The sequence below is a fragment of the Emys orbicularis genome, chromosome 2 (genome assembly GCF_028017835.1).
Source record: "Emys orbicularis isolate rEmyOrb1 chromosome 2, rEmyOrb1.hap1, whole genome shotgun sequence".
Taxonomy (NCBI): domain Eukaryota; kingdom Metazoa; phylum Chordata; order Testudines; family Emydidae; genus Emys; species Emys orbicularis.
The window spans coordinates 131,085,254-131,099,243 of NC_088684.1; the positions used below are offsets into that span (position 1 = coordinate 131,085,254).

The 13,990-nt window shown below is 50.7% G+C and overlaps 1 protein-coding gene across 4 annotated transcripts in view; it reads left to right on the top strand.

Annotated features, from left to right (window-relative positions):
• The window catches only part of FGFR1 (fibroblast growth factor receptor 1), a 60,919-nt gene that overhangs the window by 11,353 nt on the left and 35,576 nt on the right, over positions 1-13,990 (top strand). For 2 of the 4 annotated variants that reach the window (XM_065398236.1, XM_065398238.1), the window contains exon 3: positions 12,259-12,510. The exons of 1 other annotated variant lie outside the window; for it this stretch is intronic. In XM_065398236.1, the coding sequence (XP_065254308.1) occupies positions 12,259-12,510 (252 nt within the window). Of the gene's footprint in view, positions 1-12,246; positions 12,511-13,990 lie in introns of all 4 variants that reach the window. One more of the 4 variants, XM_065398239.1, reaches the window with a different exon arrangement.

The following is a 13,990-nucleotide window of genomic DNA, read 5'->3' on the forward strand; positions in this document are numbered from 1 at the left end:
AGCGGGGCTGGAGAGTCTCAGCAAAGGGATAGTCTCTGGAGCGGGGGTGAGAAGGTGCAGAGGGCCGGCTCCCATCCAAGGCATCAGGAGAGCTGGGAGGTGTGCTGAATACCAGCTCAGGTTGCACCTCCCCTCGCCGTGTCGCCAGGACGCAGGGAGGCCGTTCAGACTGACCAAACGCTGGGGCCCAGCGTCCCCACTGGAAAGGGGTTTGGTGCCAGAGCTCTCAGCCTGCCTGGGTTCACACAGACTCCAAACCCCTAGCACCTGGCACTGCTGCGGGATCCCAGGTGCAGTCAGTGGAGTCTCACCAGCTTGCGTCAGCTGAGCCGGAGACCTCTGGGCGCCAGCCTGACTCTGCCTTTGCTGAACAGCAGAGCCGGGGAGGCACTGCCAGACTTGCTGGGGTCTGCGCTGCCATAAAGCCCCATGCTGGCATTGCCGGTGTGTTTGCCAGGGGAGGGGGGGTGGGGTCAGTGTAGATAACTCTAAAGGTGTAACTCCGCCTGCGCACTGCCACAAGTGACAAGCTTCCCCACTGCCAGCTCCTCACAGCTTTGCCCACCGCCTCTCTGACACCACCAGAGTCAAGGGACGCTAGTCGCATCACTGCAGGGTGCAGCACCACAGAGCCGTGACTTGGAGTACATGCTCCTCCGCTTCAGTATTACATTTGAGCCACATGTGCATCCCACACAGAGCCATTGCTTTGCACAGAGCAGGGCTGCTGCCAATGGGGCCTGTGTATTTCCCTCCCCCACCCCTACGAGAACAGGCCTCAGCTTTCAAGCTACAGGTGGCTTCTCCTCTTGTGAGCGACAATAGCTCCTGTGGTTGTGCTGTGCACAACGGAAGCTGTTTCTCCTCATCACACTTTGGCAGGGGCCGGGGTCTAGGTGATGGCCCGAGAGTTTGGAATTGAAAGATGTCTGTGTGTGGAGGGGGATGGGAGAATGGCAGCCGTTCCCCCCCCCCCCCCCCGCTGCAGTATTGCAGCCAGGGATCTATTGGCAATCATAACAACAGAAACTTGCAGGGTGTGTGTGTGTGGGGGGGGGGGGGGTTGTTTGGGAAGTGTGTAGTGAATCTGTGCTTGGACACCTACCCCCCCACCCCCAGCATGCCCACAGGCAGCCTTAAGGAACTGCAAAAAAAATAAATAAATAAAGAGAGAGAAACTTTTGAAATCAGAGAGAAGCCAATCCCCACCTCCCCTGGTAAGCACTTCCTGTTGGGATTAGCAGAGCTGTTGGGCATGTGTGCACTTTTTCTTCAGGAAATACCTTTAGTAAGCCCTGGTGGGGGTCTCCATGGCAACCGGCAAGAGGACCTGCTGATCTAAGCCATTCAGTTCTTTATTGTTCCCTGCATCTCTTTGTTGGCTGCTTTATTGCAATCACTCTGGCAAACACAGCAGTTTGCACCGGTTTGTGAGGGCTGAATGCAGAACTTCTCCATTCCGATGGCCTAGTCTGGCCCAGGGCCATTTGCATGCAAAATCCTTTAAAAAAAAAAAATAAGAAAAAGAGCTGGATTGAGAGTCTGGCTGAATACTGAAGGGCTAAAGGTTAATCTGCGCTGCTCCCTTCCGTCAACTCTCCTACCCTGTGTCTCTCCCCCGGCTCTGGCCTCTTTAACCTGCTGAAGAGTTTTCTCCTCTTGCTCTTTTTAAGATTGGGGGCAATGAACATTTTACTTGCTATGAAATTATTTCTCTCTCCTCCCCTTCACCCTCCCCCCTGAAAGAGGCCAGCTCTTTGGAAAGCTAATGACAGCTATATGAACTTAGTGACATTTACCATCTGGCTTGAACTTGCCAGACTAAACTCAGTTCTTAGTTCCCATTCAAAGTAATAAAAGCTGTGGAGAGCTGGGGACGTTACATCATGCGTATACTTTTCAAACTTGTTTCAAAGCAATTACACATTCCACCTGGGCCAGAATTGCCCCTCCTCCAGCCAGGGATGTCAGGTTTCCCTACAGGCTGTCCCTCCCTCACTCGCAGCCCCTAGCCCAGGAATGAGGCACCCTCCCTCCAGAAACTCAAGTTACATTCTCAGACTTGGAATTCAAAAAAGAAAAAGTTTAATGTAAAGGATCTGGCGTTCTTCTCTCTTTTGGTCTAGCCCACTGAAGGGCTGCTATGTGGTTGGATTTGTACCGTTACAGTCAATAATCTCACAGCGTGCAGCTTTTTCATGAAAAAACTTATTTTAAACTTTACCTTTATATTTAGCCCTGGTGTGACCACTCCTGGAATCCTGTGTCCAGTTCTGGTGCCCACAATTCGAGGAGGATGTTGATAAATCGGAGAGGGTTCAGAGAAGAGCCACGAGAATGATTAAAGAACAGGAGTACTTGTGGCACCTTAGAGACTAACAAATTTATTAGAGCATAAGCTTTCGTGGGCTACAACCCACTTCTTCGGATGCATATAGAGTGAAACATATATTGAGGAGATATATATACACACATACAGAGAGCATGAACAGGTGGGAGTTGTCTTACCAACTCTGAGAGGCCAATTAAGTAAGAGAAAAAAAACTTTTGAAGTGATAATCAAGATAGCTCAGTACAGACGGTTTGATAAGAAGCAAGTGTGAAAATACTTACAAAGGGAGATAGATTCAATGTTTGTAATGGCTCAGCCATTCCCAGTCCTTATTTAATCCTGAGTTGATTGTGTCTAGTTTGCATATCAATTCCAGCTCAGCAGTCTCTCGTTGGAGTCTGTTTTTGAAGTTTTTCTGTTTTAAGATAGCCACCCGCAGGTCTGTCAGAGAATGGCCAGACAGGTTAAAGTGTTCTCCCACTGGTTTTTGAGTATTATGATTCCTGATGTCAGATTTGTGTCCATTAATTCTTTTGCGTAGAGACTGTCCGGTTTGGCCAATGTACATGGCAGAGGGGCATTGCTGGCACATGATGGCATATATCACATTGGTAGATGTGCAGGTGAACGAGCCTCTGATGGTATGGCTGATGTGATTAGGCCCTATGATGATGTCACTTGAATAGATATGTGGACAGAGTTGGCATCGGGCTTTGTTACAAGGATAGGTTCCTGGGTCAGTGTTTTTGTTCAGTGATGTGTGGTTGCTGGTGAGTATTTGCTTTAGGTTGGGGGGTTGTCTGTAAGCGAGGACAGGTCTGTCTCCCAAGATCTGTGAGAGTAAAGGATCATCTTTCAGGATAGGTTGTAGATCTCTGATGATGCGCTGGAGAGGTTTTAGTTGGGGGCTGAAGGTGACAGCTAGTGGTGTTCTGTTATTTTCTTTGTTGGCCCTGTCTTGTAGGAGGTGACTTCTGGGTACTCGTCTGGCTCTGTCAATCTGTTTTTTCACTTCAGCAGGTGGGTATTGTAGTTTTAAGAATGCTTGATAGAGATCTTGTAGGTGCTTGTCTCTATCTGAGGGATTGGAGCAAATGTGGTTATATCTTAGAGCTTGGCTGTAGACAATGGATCGTGTGGTGTGTCCTGGATGGAAGCTGGAGGCATGTAGGTAAGTGTAGCGGTCAGTAGGTTTCCGGTATAGGGTGGTATTTATGTGACCATCGCTTATTAGCACAGTAGTGTCCAGGAAATGGACCGCTTGTGTGGATTGATCTAGGCTGAGGTTGATGGTGGGATGGAAATTATTGAAATCATGGTGGAATTCCTCAAGGGCTTCTTTTCCATGGGTCCAGATGATGATGATGTCATCAATGTAGCGCAAGTAGAGTAGGGGCGTTAGGGGACGAGAGCTAAGGAAGTGTTGTTCTAAGTCAGCCATAAAAATGTTGGCATACTGTGGGGCCATGCGGGTACCCATAGCAGTGCCGCTGACTTGAAGGTATATATTGTCCCCAAATGTGAAATAGTTGTGGGTGAGGACAAAGTCACAGAGTTCAGCCACCAGGTTAGCTGTGACATTATCGGGGATACTGTTCCTGATAGCTTGTAGTCCATCTTTGTGTGGAATATTGGTGTAGAGGGCTTCTACGTCCATAGTGGCCAGGATGGTGTTTTCTGGAAGATCACCGATGGATTGTAGTTTCCTCAGGAAGTCAGTGGTGTCTCGAAGATAGCTAGGAGTGCTGGTAGCGTAGGGTCTGAGGAGAGAGTCCACATAACCAGACAAGCCTGATGTTAGGAAAACCCGCCTTCTAGTGATAGTCTCAAGGAGCACAATCTTTTCAGTTTAACAAAGAGAAGGTTAAGGGGTGACTTGATCACAGCCTGAGAGTAGCTACCTGGGGAACAAACATTTAATAAAGTGTTCTCTTCAGTCTAGAAACATAGAACATGATCCAATAGCTGGAAGCTGAAGCTGGACAAATTCAGACTGTAAATAAAGTGCACATTTTTAATGGTCAGAGTAATGAACCAGTGGAACAATTTACCAGGGGCAGTGGCGGATTCTCCATCCCTGGCAATTGGATGTTTTTTTCTAAAAGCTCTCTCCTAGGAATTATTTGGGGGAAGTTCTATGACCTGGTCAGACTAGGTGATCACAGTGGTCCCTTCTGGCTTTGGAATCTAGGAAATGCAGCTCAAAGCTGGGTACTTCAGGTAGCAGTTTGGGTGACAATACATTTGGAGTCTTCTAGTTCGTGCCTTTTCAGCCAAGGCTCTCCAAGCACTTCTAAAGGAGTTAGCTGAGCCTATGAGATGGGGAAGGACCTGGTTGATTCCCCTCTGGGACATAAGGCATCAGCAGCCTACCAGTGCACATTAACCCTGTGCAGGGGTTGTAGGACAGGAAGTGCAAACCACTGCATCTGACTGAAACTACAGGGCAATTTAAGGAGGCAGAATTTATTTGCCAATCACGGAGTTTGGCTAGGAGAGCAGGGGTAACGCCTTTGCTTACAGAAAGCGCCATCCGCCAGGAGGACTGTGGCTTGGCATCTCCTTTGAATAGCAGCAGCGCCGTGCCCGCTAACACCATGGAGGGGCATTGTGTCAATGAGGACTCATTCTTACTTACCAAATTGCCGGCATCACTTCCTGCAGCTCCTAGGCCATCTCCCATCCAAGGTCTGTGACCAAGCCAGTCTTTGCTTAGCTTGTGGGAGAGCTAAAAGGGACATGGCTGGCTGTGTGTTAACCATGCAGTCACGGTGTGGGGGTTGCAGGCTGTGGGTCTTCTGGGACACAGGTGGCCTGGGTGAGGCGTTTCTTTCCCAAAGGGGCATTGATGCTCAGGAAGTGTCTTGACAAATCCCTGGACTCCCAGACCTCAGACTAGGAATTGTCAGCTCTAAGTGGAGTTGTGGCAAGCAGCTGGTGCTTGAGAGCTGAGGCCCATGCGGTGCCCCTGAGTCCACGCGTTGCACTGCCCAGCTCAGAGAGACCTGATGAATGGGGGGTGGGTAGCTTTTCTCTGACTGGTGTTTCACAATAGTACCTCCAGGTCTCCCCACTCTCCTGAGGGCAATGACTCCCCACCTTTCCTGCCCCCACCTAGGCAAAGGGGGGAGGAATGCCACTCTGCAGCCCTATGTAGTTTAAAATGTTTTTTAACTCTGATATTTCTTCTGTTCCCCCCAGCTCTTCCCGAACATCTGGGGCGGGAGAGCCCTGCCTCTCGCCCTGAGTTGTGGTGCGTGAGTGACTACCGTTGGGTCTGTTATAGGGGGACTCCTTCTCTGCTGCCGGGAGCTGCCCAGGTTGCCTGTTCAGTGCCTCCCTGCACAAAGGGAGAAAGACAAAGGTCTGGGAAGAATAGCGGGGAGTTTATCTGGCTTATTAAGCCCTTGCTAGAGTGGGCTGCTTGTTCTGGGAGAAGCTGAACAGCGCGCAGTGCAGTTTAGCAGCCGGCGGCTTTGTCCCCCTCTGGAGGAGCTGCACCTGTTGGCTTGTTTTAAGTTACAAAGTAGTAGTATGTATGAAAGAGACGTTTCAGCCCGACAGAGCCCAGTGATCAAACAGGCTCACCTTAATTAACATGCACCAAGGACAAACCAGCATCAGCATCACAGCTCACATAGCAGGCAGGCCTCTCCCAAGGGGAGGGGGTGGGGAACTGTGGGCTCAGAGACTTCTGTGGGAATTGTGAGCCAAATGTTCTCATGGGCTGCCTGCTCCTGTAATTCAGCTCCTGCTGATTGCTTGCTGCCTAGGGCCCAATCAGCAGCCTCTTAGAGGAATGGTTCCTAGTCAGGGAAAGCTTTAGGGGGTTGTTTTTTGCCCAGCCTACAGCAGGGGTGGGACTGCAGGGGACAGAGCAGAAGCCCAATCAAATGTGTTTCCAACTTTCTGTCACCCAGTGCCAAAAGCATCTGTCTGTCCCCTGAGTTGGACCCTGGTCTGCTGCTGCTCCGTGCCCCCTTCATGGGGCTGCGGGGTTGTCCAAAGCTTCTGAGCGCCAGGCAGCCAGACATCCCGGTGTGACATACTCCAGCGATTCCCAGTTTGAAAGGCTGTCCTCCCGTAGCCCGACCACTCCTCCACCCTGGCCTGGAGGCTGTAGAGTGCCTCTTGCTCTCTAGAGCATACACAAAGCGCAGGCCGGCAGTTCCTAAGCCACCAGTGCCCACCTCCTTTTAAAAGCACTCCATCCGTCTGCCCCTCAAGGGCCAACCTGCTGTTGTTTTCAGCATGGCAGGCAATCTGCTGGGATGCCACAGGCTTGTCCAAAGCAGTTGCATCCACCTCTCGGATTAGCTGCTGCACCCAGACTGCACTTCCAGAGCCAGTGACGAGGACATGAGTGAATAAGCTGCCATCAAAATTAAGCTACCCTGATGCCAGAACTCTTACCCCCCGACCCCCTTGTACCTTCAGTGAAAGTGCATGACCTTGCTGGATTATCTGGATGCTGGGTCTCTAACCCAGCTCCTCTCCTTCCATAGGGGTTAGCTACCCTGGACATGCTCATTAGCCTGTGAATTCATTTTCCAAGCGTTCCCACCGGGCCTCCTGTTCAGCTCTGCTCCTAAGTGCAGAGATGTGCTCTGGGTTACCACCGCCTGCCTTCTCTCCTGATTCACTGTGCTCATCAGCTCCAACTCAGAGAGAACCCCTGCCCATCCCGTCCAGCACCTCTGCACTTTGAGCCTGCGTGGTCATGCAGTTAATGTAAAACAGCCTTTGACTTTAAGGAGATGGGGGGAGGGGCTTTGTTGACTTAGAAACAAGATCTAGCCCCCACTCCCATGCTAATTGCTAACCTCCCCCCCCAGTTTTAGCCCCTCCCAGAGAAAAAGAAAAACAAGAGCCTGAAAATAAAAAAGCAGCCTCTGCCCCTTGAACCCACCATAGGGATCCCTGCCTGGAGAGAATGGGTCCCTCGTCATCCCTGTGTCCATGTTCATGCATCAAACCCCCATGTGAAAAATAGCATACCCGGGTTCTGCGTGCAAATGCCCCAGGATATTAGATAAAGCTGATTGATTGTAAATTGTCCTGACGTTTTGTTCTCTCCCAAATTCCTCCCCCCACACCCCGAGCAATCTTCTCACCAGTTCTTTAGGTCCAGCTGAGACGTGTAAGGATTTGCAGACTATCGTAGACCATCATAGAATTGCTGGCAAGCTTTCTTGAAATTCTTTCCAGGCCCGTTTTATAGGCAATGCCTTGACCTAGTCCCCAGCACAAACAGTGCAGAGGATTTGTACTAGCTCTGGTCTGTTGAACAGGAATATTTTTTTCCTGGCTAAAGTCACTTTTTACGGGCCCAGAGTTTGTTTAATGCAAGAGGACACCTCCAACATGAACTGGGAATCTGAAGGGTCTAATAATCCCTGTTCTAAATCTCCCAGCACGTACAGCGATCAGATAATTGCACAATAACTGCGGTTGGCAATATTGGAACAGTCCATGGCACTTCTGGGTGTGACTCCAAACTTCAAAGTCTGATTCCTATCAAAGCTTTTGACTCCCTCAAACCTCTGTATGCACGGAGCAGTGGCTGGGCTTAGACTGAAGTGCTAGCAGGACTTTCACAGACAAAGCAAAACCTCACAGTCTAAGTAAATATCAGCAATAAGCAAGGCACCAAACCAGAGCAAGGTGGCCTGGCTTGCAGAGGGGATGAGTGCTCACAGCTCCTCTGTGGCTTCAGTGGGAGACATAAAAAACAGGCCACAAGCCTTCCCCAGGTGATCTGTTTCTATACGAAATAACTGCATGAGATGGATATGATTTAAACTGTACCCTGCTTACCCCACTTGGAGAACAGATGCTAACACAGTTTTGGGGCAAAAAAGATAACAGGGGAAAGTGTCTTCTTCTTATTAGTGTTACTGTCGCATGTAGGAGCCCTGGCCATGGACCCACTGTGCTGGGCGCTGTACAAACACAGAACAAAAGGACAGTCCCTGCCCCAAAGAGTTTACAATCTGAGACAAGAGATGACCGATCACATGGACCAACGGGAGGACAGGAGACAATGTTGGTCCATGTGATGGACTGTGGTCTCAGCTCACCCGCAGCCTTGGCTTGTCAAGTTTTTTTTATAGCCATTCCGGGAAAGGAGGTTTCAAGGAGGCATTTGAAGGTGGATTGTGAGGTAGCTTTGGGGAGCAACTTATAAGCATCCGGGGCAGAGTGGAAGAGAGCACAAGGCTGCTTGTTTGCAAGTTTAGCAAGTGGGCGATGGAGGCTGGACTCATGGGCTGATCAGAGGCAGGAGTAGACCTCTCAGTAGAGAGTGAGAGAGGACAGGTGGGGGGATGACTGTAAACGACCTTGAAAGTGAGGACAAGCAGTTTATGTTTGATGCGATGGAGTGAGGCATTTTCGTGAGATGGTATCATTTTCTGGAGTGATTTCTTTTGTTGTTGGTCTGTTGTTTGTTATTGTTGGAAAGGAGGGAACAGAACAACATTACACTGCAGAGTCCTTTGGTGTCTGAGTACATAGATGGGATGGAAATCTGCTTTGTAAGGTGCCTGTGACTAATAATTTGAAACACAAAATGCCAGAGCTACTAGAAATGCACATTTCATGAGGTTGTACAAGATCAAGGAAAGCCAGACTGCTTTCCCTGATTACTTAAAGGGCTGCTGTCAGTCTAAAACTCCCATATTAAAAAACTTTTAATTTGTGTTATTGATAAACTTCTGAGGCATTTGGCACCCTGCCCTTGGTGGTTTGGGTTGACAGCACTGCAGGGCAGACCGTGAATTTTCCTCCCAACTAACCAGTCAATTTTTTTTTTAAATCACGAAAACATTTTGGCTGTTTTCTCTTAAACATTTTCCCCCAAAGCATCTCATGTGTAAGAAATAAAGAAATGCCTAAAAAAACAACAGCAACAACAAAAACAAGACAGGATCTATAGCAGAAAAAAGCAAAGTTCCTCTAAATGGATCTTTCATTTTTTTAATACTAAAATATTATTTGTATTACAGTTGTGCTTAAGAGACTAGGTCCTTGTTGTCCAAGGTGCTGTACATAAATATAGTCTGTGCCCTGAAGTTGCACTGTTTAAAGGTGTGATTTTTAAACCAATGCAAGCCTCTTTGTGGGGGCGGGGGTGTTAGCTAAAGTAATTAGAAATTCATTTAAGCTAAACTAAAATAAGTGTCCACACAAGGAGTGACACCGGCTTTATAGTTTAAAAACTTATTTAAGTTAAACTGGTGTAACTTTGTGGATGGGGCAAAACCATGTTGCATTTCAGGATAACTCCCCAGGGCTGCATGGGAAGAAAAATGCACTTCGCAATCAATACCTCGGCAAGCTTCTTTCAGTGTTGTTTTGTGATTACATTGCTGGAGTTGTTTGCACAGGTTTTGTGTGTGTGTGTGTGTGTTTGATGGCTGCAGGGTATGAAGTGCTCAGCCCCAGGGGTTCTGGGCAGGTAAGTCATCTGTTGTAAACGACTTACCTGTGTGGAGCAGATGGAGTCATGCTTGTAGGGGTCACACGCTGTAGCCCGAGTCTGCAGCTCTGTGAACAAGTGCCTTTCTGAGCATGATGCTGGGATAATGCCAATGCGCAGAGCGCTCCCACTGGTATCTCTTTATGAGTTCCTCTCTGGGGGAGGGGAAGGGGCACTGCTGTGTGTTTCTAGCAGTATCCACCAGAAAGCTCTTGTCTGTTTGATGGATGAGTGCACTGATAAATTAGCTTAGCACTGGGGCTGGGGGTATGTAATGCCACTCAGGCATTGGGGAGGCTGTGGGAAGTCTGACACACACAGAGGAAATCCAATTGACGTTTTGCTCTTGGATTCAATATCACGCTGGTGGAGAAAGCCTCCAAATTGAATTGGAGCCCAAACAGGGCTGATGGGGATGGGAGCAGGTGGAAGGGTCGTGCTCTCGTCCTTTCCGATATTGGGTGTGAGCTGAACCAAGCCTATTGAGCCATGGACACCTAGGCCATGCCCCAGAGAGACACCCTGGCTTTCGCAGTGTCCTGCTCTCCCTGGCAGTGCCAGGTATTGCACCAAGCTAAAGCAGTGATTTGTTTGGCATTGGAGGGTGGGTATCTCCTATGACACCCTGCCTCCTTCCCCCTTTGTTCCTGGCCCTGCAACTCCCAAGTCCTTCCAGCCATGATGCCTTGAGCAGCTGTGGGGAGAGGGATTGAACCTCTGCAGGGGTAAAGACTTCTCTGCGGGAGGCCATCGTGACATTTCGCCCTGTGGGCGACTAGTGTCTTTAGAAGCAATGTCTCCCCTTGAGACTCTGCTCCCCGAGGCGGAGTTTGGGGTCTGGGAGAGTGCACGAGTGGGTCTCTGTGTATTTCAGCTGACACTGCTCTCAAATGATAGGTAGGTAGAATTCAGGGAGCCTCACATGAGCTGCTTCCAGATTGGACTCATCTCAAGTGGCTTTGCTTGGAGCCAGGAGGTGCAGAGTAGTTGGTTTGCATGTGAAACCTCTGGAGGGCTCTGTTTGTTCTCACACACTCGGAGGTTGCAGCCTTGCTCCTCAGCTACACCTTTGTATCGGGTGTTCTCTAAAGCAGGAACCAGAGAGGAATCCTGGAACAGTGACCCTGCAAGACAGCGGTTTAAAAGGCAGTGTCTGAGGCCCAGCCTCCCAGCCCACATGTGCTCAGACTGGCTCTGATGTAGTTGGGAGACAACAGATCAAGTAGAGTCGGAGCGTCTTGGAGTGAAGAGAAAGGATCTTTGTGCTGCTAAACCAAATGTTGCATTTGATGGCAGCTGCAATTCTCCCATCTTAATAGAGTTGGAAACTTGGAATACTCCAGCCAGCACCTGTTCAACTGGAGTCTCACCTGAGCTGACCCGGCCCAGCCAGGACACTGCTGTTACGAAAGCATTTACCACTTAGCCTCTGCCTTAATGCAGTTCCCTCAATTGATCCTCCACCTTCTCCCCCTTCCTTAAAATGCTTTAAGCGAAGTGATAATCAGGCAGCATGAAACCTGGCCTGCTTTGCTGGCTGCCTTCCCTGAGCTTTGCAGGAAGGGAGAGATTGGGCAGAGCGTGGTGCTCCCAAGGGCAGCCTCTGCATATGCTCTCTCTCTAGTGGGGTTCAGCTACTGGAGAGAGGAGGGGGGCAGGGGAGAGAGTCATGAATAAGCCAAGATTTTCAGAAGTGAGTTGCAATTTTGAGTGCCCAACTGAAGACCCCCTTAAAGGGGCCTGATTTTCAGTAAATGCCCAGCACCCATCCTCTGAAAACCAGGCCCCTTTGAGACGTCTCAAGTTGAGCCCCCAAAATTCCCTTCTGAAAACCTTGGCCAAAGTATTTTCTTACCCTAAGGGGCTGGGCTGAGTGATGCTTGGTAAAAGGTCAAAGGGCGCATGAACAGCCTCAATTTCCTTGCTAATGTCTGGGTTATAAAATGAAGGTGAAATGCTTAATCCTGCTGCAGTTGCTTTTAACCTCTGCCTCTTCTTCCCCTCTCCCCCCTGCTCTGTGGGCTGCGTGGCAGGCCTGCTAGCTGCTGTGCTTTTCAGGCTGACAGGTAGGTGAGCTGAATTGTCCTTCGCACCATGCCGTCTTCAAGTCACCGGCACGTCTCCACCGGATGCAGCCATCTGCCTGGCAAGCATGGCACCCTGTTGCAGCTGTCGTTAGCTGCTTCCCGTGCCCATCATCGCAGCTGGATTAAAAGGCAACGGCCCGTCACACTGCGCCCCGACGCTGCTTCTCCAAACCGCCACATGTGGAAAGCTGAGACCTGCGTCCCGGAGCAGGGTTTGGCCTGCAGAGTCGCTGCAGGAGGGTGGCGCAGGAGACTCCCCGCGGGACAAGCAAACCCCAATAAACGTCCGTTCACAGCGTGGTTTCCTTTTGTCTCTATTTTCTTTCTCTCTCTCCTAACTCTTCCAGTTCTGCCCAAAGCGAAAATTGAAGTGGAGTCGCATTCGGCTCACCCTGGCGACCTCCTCCAATTGCGCTGCCGGCTACGGGACGATGTCCAGAGCATCAACTGGGTGCGAGACGGGGTCCAGCTGTCAGAGAACAACCGGACGCGCATCACTGGGGAGGAGGTAGAGGTCAGGGACGCTGTGCCTGAGGACTCAGGGCTCTATGCCTGCATGACCAACAGCCCCTCAGGGAGCGAGACCACCTACTTCTCCGTTAATGTCTCAGGTTCGTAGCAGCCCTGGGGCTGGGCACAAAGGGAAGGGGGGCCCAGCTGCCAGGCTGTAGGGCAGGAAGCAGATTACCTGTGTGGGAACAGGGTGTAAACCTTGTGTGTACACACCTGCAGATGGTCTTATCTTTCTTCTGGTAGCTGGTGGTCTGTTGTGGTCTGTGGGGCACTGGTCGGGGAACCCCAAAGCTTTACAATGGCTTGGTGTGCAGCCAGCATCAGAGCATCCCTGTGCACCCTCCCTGCCGTGTTCTAGGAATAAGCTGATGTGTTCTCTGTGCCGTGGCACCGCACGCCCATACATCCTGGATGCACATTCGTAGCGTGTTGGACTTCTCGTCCCCCTCCTTTCACTGGCTGTGCTGGCTGCCTCAGCGGGGATGGGCAGATGTAGAATGTGGCAGCTTCTTTGACTCATGCTGCAGCAGCTGTTCCCCTGGGGCTGATCCTGGAGTGGTCTGATTGGGGATACAAGTACCAGGGTAATGGAAATGTGTTACACCCACCCAAGGACTCTTTTCAGTGCTGGCTGCAGGAGGCTGCCTGGAATGGTTTGGAGCAAAGGTGTTGCACAGCAGGGTGTATATGGGGGGGATTCAGAGCAGTTGCTGGGCTGGCTGGACATGGGAGGAGAGGCCCTAGGGGCAGGTTAGCTGCTAAGAAATGTCTGGGGAGTTGTGAGTGGGTTTGCAAACCCCGTCTTGCAGACCGAGAGGGCATCGTGCACCTGTGCATCTGTCTCACGACCTGTAGCCGGGTCACGTAGCTGTTCTGGGCCCTGGAAGGTGTGGGAGAAAACTGCCATGGGGTTGTCTCAGGCCAGGGGCAGGAAAAGCCAGCTAGGTTTTACTGGGCCAGCTGCACGTTTTGCGGGCTGCTCTGAGCGCTCTGTCATGTCTCGCGGGGTCACCATGGGGTCTGGTGCGCAGGGTTCATCAGGACACCGCTTGCGGAGGGGAACGCCAGGGAGGCAAATGGGAGCCCGTCCACCAGACGAACAACAGCCGTTGGGTTTTATTGCCGACCCTGGAACAATCGGGCGGTGTTCTGAAGAGGAAGGCTGGGAGCATTAGCAGCTGTTCCCAAGCAGTCAGCGAGCAGAGCAGGGAAGATGCGGGAGAGAAGGGAGGAGGTGGGTAACTGGGCATTTAGGAATCAAATGAGAATTTCTCAGCAATGCTGGGACCTGCCTACAGAGTGACCCGGGCCCAGTCTTTGACTCCCTGAGAGTTCTATTCTGGCCCCGTTTGCTGCTCCCTGCTGGCAGGTGTCTCCAGTACAAAGGGGGGATGGGGGCAGAACTGTTTGTTTAACCTGTCGGATAGGTGACTAGATCACAGCCCTTTCATCATCCAGAGGATTGGGCGCAGGCGGCCCAGCCCTGCAGAGCCTGTCATTAAAGCTCTCTGAGCTGTTTTGGCCCCATCCATCCTGGGCACCCAGCCATGCTAGCGATAGCCATGGTCCGGCACAGCA